Raw genomic sequence first — 21,227 nt, forward strand, 5'->3', positions numbered from 1 at the left:
CAGCTGGGAGCAGTTGAGCCCTAAAGACTAAGTTGTTTAGAAGGAAGCGGTGCCTTACGATGGTGGAAAAGAGGAGCTCTCTTTGTGCTTCCAATAGATGATAGAGAGGGAGAAGTTGATCCCATGCCCTTCAGCTACAATGGAGGAATGCAGGGGCACTTTAGGCAGAGAAACAAACTGCCCCTCTATCCTAATAGAATCTTTCTCGGTGTAAACTCATCCTAGCCAAAACTAACAACTAGTAGTTAGGATGGATGGCGGCTAACAGATTGAGGTTGAATCCTGACAAGACAGAAGTACTGTTTTTGGGGGACAGGGCAGCTGTTTATCAGCTCCATCTGGTACGCAGGCTGAGACCCTACCTGCCCGCAGACTGTCTCACCAGAGTGGTGCATGCTCTAGTTATCTCTCGCTTGGACTACTGCAATGTGCTCTATGTGGGGCTACCTTTGAAGGTGACCCGGAAACTACAACTAATCCAGGATGCGGCAGCTAGACTGGTGACTGGGAGCAGCCGCCGAGACCATATAACACTGGTCATGAAAGACCTACACTGGCTCCCAGTACGTTTCCGAGCACAATTCAAAGTGTTAGTGCTGACCTTTAAAGCCCTAAACGGCCTCGGCCCAGTATACCTGAAGGAGCGTCTCCACCCCCATCGTTCTGCCTGGACTCTGAGGTCCAGAGCCAAGGGCCTTCTGGCGGTTGCCTCGCTGCGAGAAGCCAAGTTACAGGGAACCAGGCAGAGGGCCTTCTCGGTAGTGGCACCTGCCCTGTGGAACGCCCTCCCACCAGACGTCAAAGAGAAAAATAATTACCAAACTTTTAGAAGAGATCTGAAGGCAGCCCTGTTTAGGGAAGCTTTTAATGTTTAATAGGTTATTGTATTTTAGTGTTTTGTTGGAAGCTGCCCAGAGTGGCTGGGGAAACCCAGCAAGATGGGCGGGGTATAAATAATAAATTATTATTATTATTATTATTATTATTATTATTATTATTATTATTATTAGAGAGAAAGAAAAATATGCCAGGGCATACACAGCGACAGGCATATTTACAAAATATTACTTTGTGTTTAACACTCAGTTGATTATTTCACTTCAGGACTGTCTCAGGTGTGAGGAAAAGACACATTTGATCAATCAGTCAAATTTGGTCAATTCATAATTTAGATCAAGGTGAGTGGATACAGACCCCACAGCATTTTGTAATGATAATAACATCTAGCATTTATATAGAGCTTTAGAGCGCTTCACACACATCAGGAATCTTTACAACAGCCCTGTAATTTGGCCCAGAAGTATTGCTATGCTCATAATTGCAGATGGGCAGCCGAGGCTGAGAGAGACGGCTACTGAATGAGTTCATGGCTGAACTGAACTTCAGGTGGAGAGGGCATGGCAGTTATCGCCATGGTAGGAGGAAGAAATAGCAGGTATCAGATACCCTCCACTGGTTTTTCTGGCAGGCATGGGCTAGTCACACAGCAGCTACTTCAACTGCAGACTTGTTGTACAGCCTTCACACTGGAGGTTTCTCCAGTGTTTGGTACATTTGTGTAGCCAGAAAGGAGACCAGTCTATATGGGAGGCATGCAGAACCTCCAGCTGGCAGGCATAATTTGGCTCTGCAGGAATCCTAATTTGGCCTGCAAGGCCATTTCTCTCAAGCCGCAGCACCCGCTCGCCCAACACAAAGGATTAATTTTTTTTAAAGCAGCGTCAGTGGTGAAACCTATGGCTCTGATTTGGCCAAGCTACTGCAGTATCATGGAAGATCAACAAACATTTCAACTGATCAAGGTGATCATGTCAGGAAACAAACAAACAAAAAACAACAAAAAAAAAACCCAGAAGCCCTCCAACAAAAACATCGACATCTTCACATGGCTAAATCACTCCTACCTCTGATAAAACACCCACAAATCCTCGGATGCAATGCACCTCAGACACCTCATTACACGTGTTCCACTGTGCCACACAATAGGTACAAATAAATAAATAAAGCAAGCAACCTGCTATTGACAAAACAACCCAAAGATCTGATTCAGAATAGCTTCCCTTGAAGTTAGATGCCCACATGGTTTCCTGTTTGGCAAAAACTACTCCATTAAAGCAATACCTGAAGTAAACCAGTTTCCTTCACCATTTACTTTACTCACCTTTCTTTTTAAAAAAAGGGGAAAAGGAAAGATCAGAACTCACCAGGCTTCCAACCTGAAAGCTCACCCTTCTGCATTCTCTCTTGCTGTTTACTGTGCAGCCAGGGAGCAAAGAGCCATCAATGTAGCAAGCTGGAGCTACTTAAAACCTCCATCTCTGTGGAGTTTGACTCCTGTTGCACCTCTGCTGCTGTCTGCTGTTCAAATGAATAAGCGGGTGCAGGTGGAATAGTGAATGATACTGGACAGGAACAGGAGGGACTCATTTTCATGCACTGACTCTGAGGGGCAGGCAGAGGGCAGGGCCACCCTGGGAGAGAAGAAAGGGGAAGCAGAGCCCCATAAGATGCACAATTCAGACCCATCCTGTTGATGCATAGAGGGCTTTTAAGGTTACCACGTAAAACTCCACAGAAACAACAATGTGCATGCAAGCTCTGAAACACTGTAGAAAAGGGCAGAACGCTCCAATGATGAATGTGAAAATAGTAACTTTTAAATTGTACAAATCAAAGCTGTATAGTTCTTTGATCATAATGATAAAAGAGTAAATTTAAGCCTGTAAGCATTTACGTCTACTGTCAGGCATAAAAATGCTGCATCACGGTACTCAGGATATTGGCATCAAGAGATTCTGCACCCAGTCTGACTAACTTCCTGTAACCTGCTTCAAGTAACATGCTACTCAGAAGCAGCTGCTTTTTTCATGGTGCGTTACTTAAAAGTGCTGCAGCTACTACAAAGAATTGCTCTGCATAGGTATGTGTAAAACCACCTTCGCCCGCATGTACAAGTCCAAAGCTAAAGTCAGTTTTACACAACCTTTTCAGTGATGGCAGTAACAAACCTCAGTAGTGAGGCACATTGTAGCATTTAGGCAATCAGTTCATTTCCCCCAGGAAAAGTTCTTTTGTTATCAGGTTTTCAGTTCACATATTACAAGGGATGGGAACGACAAAAGGGTTTTAGCGGCTTAGTAACCACTTGTGGATCTTATTCTGTCATGGGCAGGAAAGGAAGCAGACCCCAGAAGGAGTGAATCCTCTGCTCACCAGCTAGTGAGTGGAGGATTCGATCCTGCGGGGGGCAAGGTTTTCCTTAGCCTGTGCTGTGAAGCAGCACCTCCACAGGACTGAACACTTCGGCTCTCCGTAGGGCTGGGGGAGGAGACACACAGTCTCCTTCCCCATCCAGATGTTCAGTTAGGGTTTAGCCCTGCCTGCAAATTGATTTGAGGTCAGATTTGGAGTGGGTGGTCCCCATGTGTGTGTTTGTGTGTGTGTGTGTATGTGTGTGTGTGTGTGTGTGTCTGTGTGTGAGAGAGTGAGAGAGAGAGAGAGAGAGAGAGAGAGAGAGAGAGAGAGAGAGAGGAGTTGTTGTAGCATTCCCCCCAAAACCATTAACATCACTTGTAGTGCTTTCTTTTTAACCTCTCTCCCCAGTGAGATTTCTAAACCCTCTTGTCTCCCAGTCTTCTCAGTAACACACACACACGCAGCTGCAGTTGAGCAATCACTAAGAGCCCCACAGTTCCTGGTGACACAGTCTCCGCACAGAAGAGATGGACTGAGTCATTGTTCAAGGGATGTGATGCTCTGCTTTATTGTGATGCAACAAATGCAGCTTGCTGGCTGCAGCGTTTGTGAAGCAGGCTGAGTCCAAGGCACGGTGAGGACATCATCTCGTCTCTTTCACCACCCACTCGTAATGAGCCTAAAAAGTGACCAGACCCACGGCTTCCTGCAGAGACAGGCTGCCTCTTCCAAACCCTCATGCAGGCGGGCAATGATCTTCTGGGCATGCACTCAATGCAGGAGTAAACAGTGGAAACTCAGCGCAAACAATTTACTTTACGAGACACTCGGTACATGCTGTCTAGTAGAGGAGGCTTCATTGTCCTCCCACTCACCTACATTCCATTATGCGGACACTCCCTTGCACTGAAAACTATTCTTACCCAACCCCCACTTTCCCAAGGGCAGGAGGACAAGAACACAGCAAGCTAGGAACACAGCAAGCTGCCTTATACCGAGGGCTCATCCACACTCCCACTTGTCCTGTCCCCCAGGAAAACCTACTCTTTACTGCTGAATTGGAGCAAACGTCAATCGACTTTTCTGTGGATTGATGTTTGCTCTGATTCCATGATACAGAGCGGTAGGGCAAAGAGAAAACTGCTCAGGCTCATGCCTAGAAAGCAGGGGACAAGCGGGAAAACTCTCAGACCTGTGCTCTCTAGGTGCAGGCCCAGTGAAGTGAGATGAGTCCTGAGACAAGCCAATGGTCCACTTAGCTCCGTATTGTCTCCATCGACTGGCAGTGATTTCTCCAGGGGGTTAGGCGGGGTTCTCTCCCAGTCCCACCTGGAGATGCTGGGGACTGAGCCTGGGATATCTTGCATGTGTGATAGGAATTTTGAGGTCTTAGTTATATGTTAAATGTTCATAAGTGTACCAAGGCAGATGCTCTACCACTGAGCTATGGCCCTTCCCCAAACAGGATTTCCATTTCTCCTGGATGTGGGTGGGTGTGTCCCAAGGACTTCGGGATTGTCCACACTTCCACTTCTCCTACCTGCTATCCCCTGGGGAAATTGGCTGTTCACTGCTGAATTGGAACAAATGTCAGTTGTTTTCTTCTTTGTCTTTGTCTTCTTCTTCTTTGGATTCAGCAGTAAACAGTGGGTTTTCTTGGGGAAAGCAATGCGGCAAATGGAAAACCACTCAACCCCCACTGCTTTTAGGCATGGGGTGCACAGAAGTGTGAACAAAGCCATAAGTGTCTTTGTAATATTTTTTTCACAACACTACTTTGCCCCTTAAGAGTTTGAGTGATGGTCTATTTCACCCTTGGCAGATCCCCATTACAATGGCACATCAGATTTCTATTTAATTATTGCATTTATATCCCAGCTTTTTCTCCAAGGAGCTGGTTCCCACCCCCTCCTCATTTAATCCCCACAGCAACCTTGTGAGGCAGGTTTGGCTGAGAGGCTGCTTCATGTCCAAGTGAGGATTTGTACCCTACCCTATGTTTGGGCTAAAACATATTTAAAATCTTGAACTATAATACACATCCAGTGTCCATAGTCAAAAAACATGGAGGCATCAGCGCTGAGGTCCATGCTGGTCCCCTGAAGGTTTTGCACAGATAGCTTGTTGCAGAGATGGCAATGTGTGTGTGTGTGTGGGGGGGGGCATTTCCGGGCGCTCTCTATGCTGCCAAATTTATTGCTGGAATACTGAAATGAGTCCATAGAGAAGGTGTCACGTGGGCTCCGAGAGTTCAGCATTGCAATCCCTCACATGGCATCCTTGGAACAGAAGGAAGCAAATGTGGAGCTTAAGTTAAGACAGATCTACAGCTGACCTGCACTAAAGTTTCGTTTAAGCAACAGAATAAAATGGAAAGCCATTGGGAAGAATTTGCAATGGGCTTGATGGGCCATTAGAATGGAATCTAGGCACAGCAATCTCTTGGGAGAAATTCAACTTGTCTCCTCATTCCACCATACAAATGGGGGAATCAGCTAAACTGTAGGTGCAGCTACAAAACCATTTATTTTTGTGTTGACCTCCTGATATGTGTTACTTACATTTCTTTTTTTTTATAATATTTTTTATTGCGTTTCTTTTCATAGTTTTGTACATTTCAAATTATACAGAAAGACCAAATGCAAGAAACATTTTTTTGGTTTTTTTTTTTTAACATTGGACTTCCCCACACCTTCCAAAGCTGCGTTCTTTGTAATAACATTATCAGCAATTTGTTACCTTATTTCAAACCTTGTTACAACTTTCAATTATTATGTCTCCACATTCAATATGTTGTATCTCACTTTTGATACCTTTAAAATAAACATAATATGTTTGGTTCACTTGTCTTCTTTTCTCGTTTGTAACTTATTTTACCATTTGCTTAATCATATTTGCTAAAGCATAACATTTTCAATAACATGCACTATCTTAAGATTCATACAACTTATAGTATTTTTGCAGATAGTCTTTAAATTTTTTCCAATCACCCTCAACTGATTCTTCATCCAAATCTCGGATTCTGCCGGTCATTTCAGCTAATTCCATGTAGTCCATCAACTGCGTCTGCCATTCCTCCAACGTGGGTAAATCTTGTGTCTTCCAGTTCTTTGCGATGAGAATTCTTGCTGCTGTGGTAGCATACATAAACAACGTTCTATCTTTCTTTAACACTTTCTGGTCCACCATGCCCAGCAGGAAGGCCTCTGGTTTCTTAGGGAAGGTATACCTAAATACCTTTTTCAATTCATTGTAAATCATTTCCCAGAAGGCCTTCACTTTTGGGCAGGTCCACCAGAGATGGAAAAATGTCCCTTCTGCCTCCTTACATTTCCAACATTTATTATCAGACAGGTGATATATCTTAGCTAGCTTGACTGGGGTTATGTACCACCGGTATATCATTTTCATAATGTTTTCTTTCAAGGCACTACATGCCGTGAATTTTATTCCGGTGTTCCATAACCTTTCCCAGTCTTCAAACATAATGTTGTGTCCCACATCCTGTGCCCATTTTATCATGGCAGATTTAACTATCTCATCCTGTGTATTCCACTTAAGCAGCAAGTTATACATTCTCGATAGTATCTTAGTTTTTGGTTCTAGTAGTTCTGTCTCCAATTTCGATTTTTCCACTTGGAAACCAACTTTTTTATCCATCTTAAAAACCTCTTGAATTTGAGCATAATGCAGCCAGTCTCGCACCTTATTTTTTAGTTGTGTTACTTACATTTCTGACAGGGATGATCCACAGTTTTGTTTGACCCATGATTTCTAGGCATGGGTCTGAGAGGTTTTTTCTTTTGTCCCACTACTTTCCCTGGGAAAGCCCACAAATTATTGCTGAATTGGAACAAACATCCATCAAATTTTCATAGATTGCTCCGCAGCTACTTCTGGCCTCTTCTCAAAATTGCACCCAGGGCCATGGCCCCCACAGCCCCCTCCCACACTATGCCTCTGTATTCACCTAGCCATACAAGTCACAATCATATGCACATGTGTATCAGAAAGGACATATCCTCCCAAAGGTCACCCCACTGCCTTAGTTTCTAGGTCCTCTGATGCAATCTATAACAAGACAGCTGATGTGGGGCCTTCTAGCAGAAGCAGATTTCGGGTAGTGTGAGTGGTGCGGACACACCGGGTGTGCAGCCAAGGAAGGTGCACTTCAAAGCCTGGTGTGAGGGCTCTGACAGGGTCCTAGAATCCTTCTTCCCAAAACTAGACAAGCGGCCTTGGGAAGGAGGTAGGAGGGCTCTAGGACCCTGCCAGAGCCTCATGCCTTCTTCCCAAACCCCAGCTTAAGCCGGTGTCATGTGGGCTGGGGGGAGGGTGTCAAGTGGCCTCACAAAAGGGCAGCATATTACCAAGGTCCGCCCCTTCCTCTAGATGTTGCTGGACAGCAGCTCCCATAATCTCTGACCACTGGCTATGCTGGCTGCGGCCGCACATTGGCTACACTAGATCTATAATACCAGGGCGTAGATCTTTTAGTCTTTATTTAAAAACTCAAAATTATGGAACTACTGAATGAGAAGACATTGCACTTTGACATCCTTCCAAATATGAATAAAAGATTTATCGCAAGGTTGCGCGTCCCACTTTCCTTAAGCCTCCAGAGAAGGAAGAAAGGGTTCATTCCCATTTGCCATCTCAGAATCATTAGAACTTGGAATCAGAGAGTGCAATTAAGGAATCCTGCCATAATGATTAGTAACCTCTTCTAAGATGGCGATTTCCCACCAGACTCTAGAAGAGACACATTGCTCTGACCATCAAGTGCAATGCTGGTGGGAAGAGCAAGAGCAAAACAGCCTAGCTGTCTCCTACCTGGTGCCCTCCAAATCCTCTGGACTACAACAGGTTGGGGGAGGTTGCTCTACAGGACAGAAATCCCAATAGCTTTTGTGTTAGTCTATGGCACCAAAATCCTGAAGCTGAGGCTCCAGTACTTTGGCCACCTCATGAGAAGAGAAGACTCCCTGGTAAAGACCCTAATGCTGGGAAAGACTGAGGGCACAAGGAGAAGGGGACAACAGAGGACGAGATGGTTGGACAGTGTCCTTGAAGCTGCCAGCATGAGTTTGACCAAACTGCAGGAGGCAGTGGAAGACAGGAGTGCATGGCGTGCTCTGGTCCATGGGGTCACGAAGAGTCGGAAACGACTAAACAACTAAACAACAACAGCAATGGCACCACAAAGCCCCCCCACCTGCTTCACCCAGGCACTTTAGATTTACTTTGGCACAGGTTATTGGCATACTTTGACAGGAGGCATACAGTGGTACCTCGGGTTAATGACTTAATTCGTTCTGGAGGTCCGTTCTTAACCTGAAACTGTTCTTAACCTGAAGCACCACTTTAGCTAATGGGGCCTCCTGCTGCCGCCGCGCCACCAGAGCACAATTTCTGTTCTCATCCTGAAGCAAAGTTCTTAACCCAAGGTACTATTTCTGGGTTAGCGGAGTCTGTAACCTGAAGCATATGTAACCTGAATCATATGTAACCCGAGGTACCACTGTAAATGCATGGCATTTGGTATTTGACATTTAGCCTGCTCCATGCTTTAGAAAACGTCTCCTGTGTGATTATTTCCTATGATGCATCTGTTAAAGGCACAGAAGTTGTGCAATAAATAATCAGAGGAGGATCAACACATCTCCAAAGGCAATAAACAGGAAAACAGAAGCAAGCCAAAGTGCCAATTAGTGGCAGAGGCTGCAGCAGGAGAAAAGGTGTAACACATCACTGGGAGCACACTTGTGGCGATGATGGTGGCTGCAGCAAGCGCAAAATTTTGCGATGCAAGGCTGCAATTAGCTAGATCAATATATTTGTCAAAGCTGTGTACAAAGTCCTGCTAGCAAAAAAGAGGGGGGAAATGAGTAGCTGGGAAAATGCCCTTTAACCTGCAACTTCTATTGATTTTTTCAGCCGCTTCCATGACCCCATTGCTGACTGCTGCATGCACCAGAAAATGTTCCTTTTATGGGATTTAGTGCCATTGTTTAAACGAGTAATGAAAGTCTCCTCGCATCACTGGAACTGCATAGCAGTGCCCGCCCTAGGTAGTAAGGAAATGGTATTAAATGCAGAGGAAACTCTTAAGAGATGAGATTTTAATCACACGAATAATAAGTTCCCAGAAGGCAAAAGCTTAGTTCGACAGCTATGGGAAATGTTTCAAACAGTGTTATTAACAGTGGTACCTCCTCCTTCTACAGCTGCACACTTGTAGAAAACATTTTCTTTAATGTTCTGGGATGAATGAATTTTAAAAATCTACACTAAGGGTGAAGACAGACATAACTTTTTTAAAATGCAGTTTTCCTTTCCAGCTATTAGGGAAGAGGGACTGCTCAAGATACCTGTAGCTCAAGCTTGTTCTGTACAATGCTGATTGGCTGGCAACACCAAGAAACCTTCACTTAAATCTCCAGAGCAGTTTTGCACTTCAGTGATATTAAGAAAGAGGAAAAAGTAGGGGCAAGGGACATTTTCTCATATTAGTTGACAAATGAATAAGACATCCAATCCACAGACAAGGCTGAGCCGCCATTTTGATTCCCAGGTATGCATAACTACCATTTACATTGCAAAGCCTAGAGGGCAAGGGACCCAGTGTGGGTACTTTCTATATTATTATTTATAAAATGTGTATGTCACTCTTCATCCGTAGATCTCTCAAGGTAGTTCACAGCATAAAAATACAAGATAAAAACAGAAAATACATAAAAAAACAAGAACAAAACAAAACAAAACAATGCTCCCACTCACAACACATTTAACAGGATGCTAGTCAGCCCAAGGCCTGGTTGAAGAGGCGCCTAAAGGTATATAATAAATGTGCCAGGCAAACCTCCCTGGGGAGAGCATTTCACCTACGCCTTCATTCCTAAAGCTTCAGTAATATATAAAGGCATACAATACATTCTTAAGAAATTTAAGGGGCGGACCTAAGATGGTTTCTACACATAGCACATTCATTTTATTGCTTTCCTCCAATGGTCTCATAGCAGCCACAAATTCTCAGGACAGACTTCTATGTTACTTCTTCCTATATGAAAATTAATAATCATGTAAAAATGTATAAATTCTGGATGCCACTGAAGGAAAAGCAAAATCCTTCCTGAAGGAAAACCGTACTTTAATGCCCCTACATAAATGCATATATGTATGCTAGACAGAGTTTTTTTATTTTGTAGATTACGTGTACATGCTAATCTTCCTATTATTTCTCAATGAAGAACTCTGTTAAAATGTCAAAAGCAGGTATATGGATGTCTACAAAAATGGGCGCAATGAAAGGCATCACCATGACTTCACTTGAGGAGCAGCCCTAGTCTACACATAGAGCAGAATGAGGAAGCACCACTTCAGATTGCAGGTAGGAGATCATTGCTTTGTATAGCTCTTTCATCTAAAAACCTCCCTGTTGATAGAAAACCAACAGATCGGGGAACAGAGTTCAAGCCTACCCCTTGCTTTGCTTGCTAGCTTTCTGCTTGCAGAGAGTGTCTTGGTTTACATAGAGAAACATTCGCTTGCAGGCTGAAGTGTTACTATATTACCACCTCATTCAGCCTCATTCTCTGCCACTAGTATGACAACACTAAGGCAGGGGAACATGAAAGGATGGGGGGGGGGGGAAGGGGCAGTTTGTCATCCATCCAAGAAATACACTTAATAAACAAAGGAACCACTGAGATAAAAGCAACCGATGATCTCTTGCTTTACACTACTGAGGAAAATAGGGCAACTCACACATGCTCATCAATTGATATTTTACCCTTTGGTGTGCTGATGTGGAATGTATGAATGGCTTCCATTTAAAAGTTTTGCCTTTGAGGTGGCATGGAAACTCTGTGTGGGACAGTTGAGCTGTGACCCTGCAAGTTGTCAAGTGATTTCTGTTGAGAGTGTAAGCCAGCCTGAGGGCATGGCCCAACTATGATGTTATCTATTGAACAGTCTTTGAATTGAAAGTGATTTAGAAAAAATAAATATTACTGCACTTCTGAACAAGATCTTAGGTGAAGGCTCGTTTTTGATTAAATGCAAGCTATCTGGGGATTTTTCTGCTTCTTGTCTGCACTACCCTGTGGCAACATCCGTGGCTGTCCCAACCCACTGCCCTACCAAGAGCCTCCTCTAGTGCTACTTGCAATTTACCTACTCATCTTTGCTGCACTTTATGGTTAAGTGTACAGTGGTATCAAATACCTTGGTACTAAAAAAACTTGGAACCCAAACACTGCAAACCCGGAAGTAAGTGTTCTGGTTTGCGAACTTTTTCTGGAAGCCAAACATGCTCCGTTTTGAGGGTTACGCTTCCTATTTGAATATCACACCTCCGTTTTGAGTGCCACACTTCTGTTTTGAGTGTTACGCTGAGGTCTATCTGTTTTTGCTATTTATTTTGCGGTTTTGTTTTTGCGGCTCTTTTTTTGTTTTTGTGATGGTGTGGAACCAGCTACTGATTGTGTGACTGCAGTACTGTACATTGTTTACTGCTTTCATTTTATGGATCAATGGTCTCTGTTATATAGTAAAATTCATGTTAAATTGCTGTTTGAGGGGTTGTTTTTAAAAGTCTGGAACAGATTAATCCATTTTGCATTACTTTCTATGGGAAAGTGCACCTTGGTTTTGGAACGCTTTGGTTTTGGAATGGACTTCTGGAACGGATTACGTTTGAGAACCAAGGTACCACTGTACTGTGACTCTGTTGGCCTAACTGTTGCCAAACAGTGTTAATGCTTTACTTTAGGTAAAGGTAAAGGGACCCCTGACCGTTAAGTCCAGTAGTGGACGACTCTGGCGTTGTGGCACTCATCTCGCTTTACTGGCCAAGGGCGTTTGTCCGCAGACAGCTTCCGGGTCGTGTGGCCAGCATGACTAAGCCACTTCTGGTGAACCAGAGCTGCACACGGAAATGCTGTTTACCTTCCCGCTAGAGCGGTACCTATTTATCTACTTGCACTTTGACGTGCTTTCGAACTGCTAGGTTGGCAGGAGCAGGGACCAAGCAACGGGAGCTCACCCTGTCGCGGGGATTCACCCTGTTGCGGGGACCTTCTGATCGGCAGTCCTAATATGCAAGTTAATAATGCCATTTCAGCCTTGTAGGGATGCTATAGAAACACAAAGGAAGAGTGTGTGAGGGATGTTTCATCATGTTCGGTTATGAAGTGGCCAACTCTTAACTGCCATGTATCTAAAAATAAACATTTATACACTGACACCCCCCCCTTAAGTCATGCTGGTAAAGAGCAGGCATGTTGTCTGTGATTGAAAACAATAGCTGTTAGAGTCCCACCATTCCATGTACATGCAGAGAGCTGTGATTCGTGTCTGAATGCATAATTTAGTTTTCATAAGCCCTGGCTGAGGTTGATCTCCATCTCCACACCAGCACTGGTGTGCCATTCTGTCTACAAATATCCGAGCCAATGGTTTCATCCTGCACTACTCTATCTGCACTACCATGATGTAATAAGGTCAAGGTGAGCAATTCACCTTCTGAGTGCTGGTGTGTTACTCTCTCCCTCTCTCTCCCTCCTCCTGCCCATAACTAGAACTTAACTGAACCTATTAGTGCTATGGATGGCTCTGTATTTTTCTCTTTCAGGCATTTACAGTGGTACCTCGGGTTACATACGCTTCAGGTTACAGACTCTGCTAACCCAGAAATATTACCTCGGGTTAAGTACTTTGCTTCAGGATGAGAACAGAAATTGTGCTCCGGTGGTGCGGCAGCAGCAGCAGCAGCAGGCCCCATTAGCTAAAGTGGTGCTTCAGGTTAAGAACAGTTTCAGGTTAAGAACAGACCTCCGGAACAAATTAAGTACTTAACCCAAGGTAAGTCTGTATTTCCAAGCAGAGAGCAGAACTCAAGAGGTTCTACATACTGAACTCAAGAGCTGTTGAGTGGGTGAGAAGCCTCCAACCACACGTTTCTTTTTTAATTTGACAGAAATGCCACTGGAAATAGTTGAATGATGGACAGGTAGATTGAGTGCTTTTAACAGAGAGTCATTTCCATTTAATATACAGTGCTCCTTAACTTCCCTAAAGAAACCTTTGGTAGACTGGAGAGACTGCAGTGGCTTGAAAGCATCTCAGGTTGAAAGCTCAGGGCAGGCCCACCCATGAGGCAAGGTGAGGTGACCACCTCAGAAAACAGCATGCTCAGGGGCAGCAGATCTGGCCTTCAAGGAGTGTGTTGCCTGCTGTTTTTGCTATGGTGCCAGCGGCATCTGTGGCATGCTCCTTAGAGGCCAGATCTGCTTTCTCTTCGGCAGCCTCCCAAATGCCGCCTCTACAGTGGCCTCTTGGTGAATAGGAGGCACTACTGGACTTCCACCACCCCCAGTTCCCAATGTAGATCTTTATTTGCCCCTCATTCCTGGTGTGGCTCTTCATTCCCTCCTTGTTCCTGATGTAGAGCTTCACTCACCCCATCTTCCCTGGTGAAAGGGGAGGGGTGCCATTTTGTGGTTTGCCTCAGGTCCCAAAATGTCTTGCACTGGCCCTGCAAATGCTGACTGGAAACCTGAAACTGACTGATCAAACAAGGCCAGAGAAATGATAGGCCAACCACAACATGAAACAGAAATGGCTGCATGGAGCAATTACTGAGTAGGAGGCAGAAAGTTACCACCAGCAAGTACTGTAGACAGGCCTCTGGAAGGTCAGAGGTCAGTGCCATGTGTGCATGCCTTGCTGAGGGGAAGAAACAGGATGGGCCACTGAGAATTCTGCAGTTTACCACAGCATACATGCAAGCTCAAAAGCTGGAATGCTCAATCTAGAATGCTGGCAGACGCGGATTTAGGGCAGTGCGACTGGTTCCACTGAAATGGGCACCAAACAGGGGGCGCTGCAGGATGTCACAATTATGACTTAGTGAACTGAGCAGAACGGAAAGCAAGAGCTGAGGGGGCTGCCAAATTTTGGGCTCACACAGACCGCTGCTGAAATTTAAAACACCCTAGTCCACCCCTGATGCTGGCATGCTCAGCCTATCGATTTGTTTTCCAAAAATCAAGTTTCTAGGCCTGATGACTGTAAATATAATATCAAAATAATACGGACAGTCCTGGTGGAGCATCAGAAGCCATAAGGAGTATGCAGGACTTCCACTAAAAAAGGGGCAGGGATTCATTGCCCTTAACAGAAGCAGAATCAATTATGCAAATGCCCTTAATTTGCAGAACTAGCTGAGCAAACTGAGGACTACAGTTGGGATTCCATTTCTCTCTAAGTTTCTTTGGAATGAGATGTCAGAAACAGCTTTAGTAACTCATGTTCAGGATGCAATTTGCATTGCAGGCTTGAACCCCAACCACCCCATTTTCAAAGGGCAAAGAAAATATACTGGGTGAGATTCACCGGCTGAACCCCATCAGGGAAAGCCCTATGCAAGGACTTCTGCTTGTTCAATGGGATTTTCCTCCCCTTGTGTGCCCTGTGTTCCACAAATTTAGCTGGGTCTTGGGAGAACCCCTGGAAGAGCATGGGGAAGGGGGAGACGGGGGATTGTACAGTCTGGCAAACTCCAACACTTGCGCAGATGGAATGTTTGTCATGGAACAATGTTGAATTCCACTCAGTGTATATATAACAGAACAGTGTATATAATATAACAGAACAGAACAGGGAAGAAAGTTTTTATAGGAGAAGAAGTTAATGTAAAAGGATCTGGGAGGGGGGAAAACTAGCAGTGTCAGAATGGGCATGGGTGAAAGTCAAGTGCAAAAGGAAAAGGGAAGAAATGATAGGAGAGGCATATTTAGTTCTTCAGAAGCAACTTGTTTGGTGGAATGGACCCACAATGTTGGCTTCTCAGCAGTGGGGGCACAGATGAGTTACTTCTGCTTTTCTTAGAACCTCTGGATAAGCAAATTCTGCCTAAAATGAGGAGGTTATGCAATGTCTAGATCCAATGGCTATACTTAGCTTGAGGAAAGCAGAATGGAGATTGCCATGGCAAAGAATTCTGCAATTCTCAAAGAAGGATGAGAGCTCAACAGTAAACAATGTCACCAGCTGCTAGCTGCTTATATTAATCTCCCCCTTCATTTGTCACCATCTCCTCCCTTGGACTGTTATTTTGTGACTGGTGGGTGTCAGTCATTTTTAGCCCTCTCACATGGGCACTGGGGGTAGGATTCTTTTTTTAAAAAGATCATTTTCACTTGTCCCATGTGCTAGTCATGCTGCATTATTTTTACACCTAATTTTCCCTACCTAAATGCAGAGCACTCCATTTCCTATCCTATCAAGATCGTGCTGAATCCCATCTGACTTCTAAGGAATTGGCTAACCCACTCGGTTTGGTGTCACTAGAAAATCTGATATGCATACCCTCCACTCGTTTGATGATTTATAATGATGTTAAACTAGGTTTGGAATGGGAAAGAGAGGATGAGAAGGGAGAAATATGCAAGATATATTGTAAGGTGACAGCCAAAGCAAGGGCTTTACAAGTCACAGAACTGAGGTTTCTTTGAAGCAAATGTTTGATATGTTTGTACTATGTTGTATATACTGCTTTGGAACTTCACATGGGTGATACTTATCTGCCTAATGCATACTGCATGGATGGGGAACCTCTGGCTTGCAGGTCTACTCAGGTCCACCACATCTCCCTATTAGCCTGCAAATTTGTTCTGGCCAAGCCATAGCCATCTGCCCAGTGGGAGGTAGATAAAATGGGCTTTGTGGTGCTTGCTATCAGCTGATTGTCACTGCTTCAGTAATGATGTGCAAAGGGCTTGCCCAGTGCTGGGCAGATTTTTTTTTGCCCATGCAGTTTGGAATCAAACTGTGCAGTTAAAAGCAAGTCATATGTTGACGTTAACATCAGGTGATTGATAGGTGGGCAACGCTGCCCCCACCATCAAACTTGACCCATGGGTGTTTGAAATATGGATCCAGGCTACCAGTCAGTTCCAGTTCCCTACTCCTGGTGTACAGCATTGCTAGGGATGGACTGAATATCCTAATTTTTGTTTCAATGATGCGCAGTCACAGGTCCATTCTACTGCATTTTATTTATTCATTAAAATATTTATCTATTACTATGCAATTAAAAAATCATGGTGGTTTACAGCAATAAAAAACAAAAATATACAATGAAAGCCACATGAAAAAGTTGAAAACAATATTGTGTGGGCTTTTTGGAAAGAATGCCAAAAAAAAAAAAAAAAGTCCACATTTAAATTGTACATGTTTTGCACTTTCTCAGAAAATAGGAACATATTTCCCAGAAAATATGAATTTTGAACATAAAATAAGTATTTTTGTGCACACTTTTTGCACACCAAAACTGCTTTGCAAAATCCGGATAAGTGCAAAATCCAACTGGGAGTTGCATTCCACTTCACAAGCAAGTCTGGGAGTGTCAGTTTGGTCAGTCTGCTGTGAAAAGCAGACCTAACAAATTCCTCCTTCAAAATGAAGGAATGATGCCCTTAGAAGGACTGAAATAAACTCTGAGTCTATGTAAAGTTATAGAAGTGTATATGCACAATGGACATTCTTAAGCCATCATGGAAGTGTGCCCATAATTGAAGAGTTCCAAGCTGTTCCTTAAGAGTTATTTATTTTTTGCTTCCTTTTAGATTAGCAATCCACCTCACTGCCTGGGCACAGAGAACCACGCAGCTCTGGGAAAGTGTTGATAGCAAAACAATGTCAAGGATAAACAAATGTGCCCCATTGTGGCTGTTTATTTCCTTTGCTGTTTCTATGGTTTCAATGAAGAGCTATTTTCTTCTACTGGTGGGTTGATGTTGGTACTCAGATCTAAGAGATGTGTTGGATGAGATATAAACTAGAGTACCAGCAATTAAAGTGATGTTATTCTTTTGGAATTCAGGGCTAAACATCTCTACTAATGGAAAGACTCTTGTCAGTGTGCAGCAGAGCACAAGATTCTGGTATGCTTAATACACAAATATGAGAAGCTATGGTTAACAAGATAAAGAGCAAACTTGTATTCATTACATGGCCTACAATACCCTCAGTGATAGTTTCTTTCACCATGTGACCAGAGATGCTGAAACTGAAAACTACTTCTAAGAAAGAAGATCCCAGTTCTCCAAATAATATGTTAGGCAACGGAACAAGCAAACCTTTTAAAGATTGTTGCCATCTTCAAAAGCAAATTATTGATAAATTAGCCCAGTCAGCCAAACAACAACTTGAATGCAGATTTTAAACAAACTTCTGGCCTACCAGACATAATTAGTCCACAGGCTCTCCTTATGGTGAAAAAGACAACTCATTTCTAGCTGTATTGGTCAAAGCTAGCTGCAAGCACTGCTTGGCCTTCATCTTGCCAGGCTTCCACAACAATCCTGCCCACCAAGGGAGCATGTATGGTTGGGGTCACCAATGCAAGGGCATCTTGGGTGCAGTAGCATCTTGAAGGTATTTCCAAGTGCCCATGAAGCCTCTGAGTGTCCCCCACCCCCATTCATTGCCCCTCTTGGTGAGTGGTCACCCTTTTCTGCCTTGAAAAGAGGAGGAACTTTGTCTTTCAGCTCTATGTGCTTTTCACGGCTCAGATTAAATCAACTGAATCCAAGTTTCAGCTTGGCATGGTCTTCAAGTGGTGAGAAGAGGAGCCAATCCAGGGGAAGGGAGCAAGAGTGACAGGAGAGAGCAGTGCCCAAGGTTGGGTTGGACTAGATGACCATTGGAGCCCCATCCAACTCTACAATTATATTATTCACTCGCTCAAAAATGTGTCCCTGTGCCTAAAGCAGTTGGCGACCTCTCACGTATAGCCTGTCCAGTCAGTGATGGGGAAGAAGTGGGCAGGCTGCTGCTGGTGTTACACAGGGGATACATCAGAAGTATGATGGAGGAGGGCAGCAAATCTCTTAGGGTCTGCCATTTTTAATAGAGGCCTTTCCCAATGGCATGACAGATGGATGGTCATCTGTCATGGATGCGTTAATTGAGATTCCTGTATTGCAGGGGGTTGGACTAGATGTCCCTTGGAGTCTCTTCCAACTCTATGATTCTATGTTTTAGGGCCTTTTGAGATGACAGTCTCTGGGAATTTACCTTTCCTGCTCAGATGATGGTTCTAGCTAAAGACATTATTCAGAGGTTGAATATTCTCAGCTGGTACCACTCAAGCAAGGAATCTTTAGCAGCCATTTAAGCAAAATAGGGGGTGGAAAAGAACAAGGCTTCCCTTCCCCCATGATTGTGACCTCAATGTCAAAAACTCCCACCCCGTTGCTTCTGCTTTTCTGAATTCTTCTGAAGTTGCACCCTTCCCCTCCACAGCACTGGAGTGCAATTGCCTCCCGTGATGCATCAACAATAGCAAAAGATAAGAGGGAGCAGATTCTGTACATTTGCATGAACTCTGACAGCCACCAGAAGAAAGTGCACATTGTAATATTGCTTGTCAGAATATATTAAAAATTATTGCCTTTCACTTGTGCTCTGTACACTATTCTGCACAAGAGTCGGTAAGCAGCTTGCTTGCTTATCTGGATATCCTCTGCTTTTAATATTTGCAAAAGTGATTTGCCTCAGTACATCTGGAACAAAAGGAACACGCTGCAGCGGACTGGCAAACCATTAATGCCTTTATTGTATACAGGTTCAGGAGATCACAACCAAGAAAGGCTAGATTCCCTACTAATCAACTACAGCCACACATCGTGTCATGCTCCATAATATGATAGACATTGAAATGTATTCACAGAGTACTGCACTTGGCTTGGAAATTCCAGCTTAAAACATTCTGGGCATTCTACAGATACAAAGGGAGGTCTTCCACGCAGAGCCATAGTGGCGTCCACACTCATGTCACAAATAAGAGAGGCCTGCATTAATCATCGCTCACAGGGTGGATGCTCACAAATGCTGCAAATACATTTTTGACCAAACGTACGAAGGATCCACGACACACACGAGGGGTAACACTTTATCTCTGGGGAAATGGTTCAAGAAGCCACAAAGCTTTACACATCTCGGAGACACAAATAGAAAAGCTCACAGAATTCTAACCAATGCTCACATGTCAGTGTTATTTAAGAAACTTGTTAGTGGTTTCATGGTTGATGTCCCACAGGGGAGGGGAGCAAGACATTAAACCCCATCACAATCACATGCTTATTGGGGCAAAAAGCATTTGTGCTTTTGTAGATTCCAGCCTTTTTGACTTGCTTTTAATGTGGCACTAGGCTTCATGAACCTGTGACCATATGGCCAGCCCGTAGGTGCAGACAATTTGCAAGTTATAGGCATTTTCCCACAAGAGGGTTGCAGAGACAGACACTTCTGGCCTGATGATCTCATCTGCCCCAAAGACAAAAGATGATCGTATGCAGAAAAGACACTCTAACAAAGGTAACTCATTCACTCAATATGTTTTTTTACTGTAACTGAGATATCATGGGTTAGATGAGGATGACAGATGATCCGTAACACACTGCTTCCTTCAAAACACACTTAACTTCACACAGCACTTTGCACTAGAAAACCTCAGCTTCATTTCCTTTGGATCAGTTTGTACCTGCCTGCTCCCCACTTTGAGAGCTGCACAAATTGATTGCACAAAACAGCCATTGCAGAAAGAGAGTATCTACAAAAGAGAGGATCCGACGGAAAAAGGAAGCCTGTCCTTCCCCACTGAAGTATCCCACATATCTAGCAGCTGTTAGGTTAGCCTCCCCGTGATCAGAAGCAGAGGGATGCGCAGGGCAGAGCGGTTGCACACCAGCCCATGTTATTGCAATTTCGCTCTAGCAGGCTCAAGAGATCATGAAGGGTGGCATGTAGTAGGGGGTTGTGCAACGAAGGATGGTCAAGGGGGGAGAGAGAAACCGACTGGCTGGGATTGTGCTACAGTTTATCAGCACGTACGTAAGCGTGTCGGTTTGCAGCCTGAAGGAGCAAGATTCTTAGCTGACAGCAAAAGGCTTACTCGGTTTGCTCTTCCCGATGAAGTGGAGGCGCGGGAAAGCTCAGTTAGCAGGGAATGAGACTCTTCATCTCAGGGTCGTGAGTTCGAGCCCCGCACTGGGCAAAAGAGCCCTGCATCGCAGGGGGTTGGACTAGATGACCCCCGTGGTCCCAGCTCCACGATCTATGAAACAGCCTCTCTCTGCCCCATCACCAGACTTTACTGCTCGCCTTTCGCGGGCATTCTGAATCCCATTCAATCTCTCCCCGCTTCTTTGACCACTGCTTCCCACAGCCCCGTAGTCCCCGATCGCCTTTTGCTCCCCGGCTCGTTCTCCCCGGCCGCGATCGCCCCGCACTGACCCAGAAGATGAAGTTGAAGATGAAGAGCAGGAACTTGACGCAGCGCATCCCTCCTTGCACTCTCCCCATGGCCGGCGTCTCTCTCGCAGCTGCAGCAGCGGCACCACACGCTCCTTCGCCAACAGCTCGCCGCTGCTAACAGACGCCTTCGCCCGCGGTGGCTGCCCGGCTGCGAGGGCGGGGCCTGCGAGGAGGAGGCAGGTGCCGGGCGGGGCAGAGGGAGCGCGCGCAGGGCGGGCAGCGCGGAGCGGAGCCGGAGACGCCTCGGGGGTCCCTCGCCCGGGCTCAGCGGACAGGAAAAGAGGCGCCCTGAACTTCAGCTGCCCGGAGAAGAAGACCAGCCCCAGGCCCCCTGTCCCGGAAGAAGCCTCGCACTCTTGTCCAAAATGAGCACAGGATTCGCGACAGTTTCCTGTCCTCGTCGCTCAGCCCCGCTCGTGGAAACAGATCCCCAGAGTAAGTTTGGGCACCAATCCAGGCTTTCACGCCACGCATCCCAACAGCGGCCAGATCTACAGGTGCAAGAGAGCGAGGTGGCAGAACGGCCTCCCCTCCCCTTTAAAAGCACCACCACATTTCAACCACGTGGAAACCCACAAACGCACAACTCCCTGCAAATAGAAAACTTGCACGCTGGGCTGAAAACGAGCCCAGCTCTTCTTCCGCATTGCTTCCTTGTCAGAATATGTGCCTTGGAAAAGGCAATCTGCCGTCGGAAGCGGTGCAGT

General features: G+C 45.0%; 1 protein-coding gene across 1 annotated transcript in view; it reads right to left on the reverse strand.

Moving 5' to 3' along the window:
• The window catches only part of TSPAN2 (tetraspanin 2), a 74,416-nt gene extending 53,572 nt beyond the window's left edge, over nt 1–20,844 (reverse strand). Inside the window, exon 1 of the mRNA XM_028734610.2 lies at nt 20,500–20,844. Coding sequence (XP_028590443.1) covers nt 20,500–20,568 — 69 coding nt within the window. The 5' untranslated portion in view covers nt 20,569–20,844. The remainder of the gene's footprint in view (nt 1–20,499) is intronic.
• Between the last annotated feature and the right edge of the window lie 383 nt (nt 20,845–21,227).

The sequence above is a fragment of the Podarcis muralis genome, chromosome 5 (genome assembly GCF_964188315.1).
Source record: "Podarcis muralis chromosome 5, rPodMur119.hap1.1, whole genome shotgun sequence".
Taxonomy (NCBI): Eukaryota; Metazoa; Chordata; class Lepidosauria; order Squamata; family Lacertidae; genus Podarcis; species Podarcis muralis.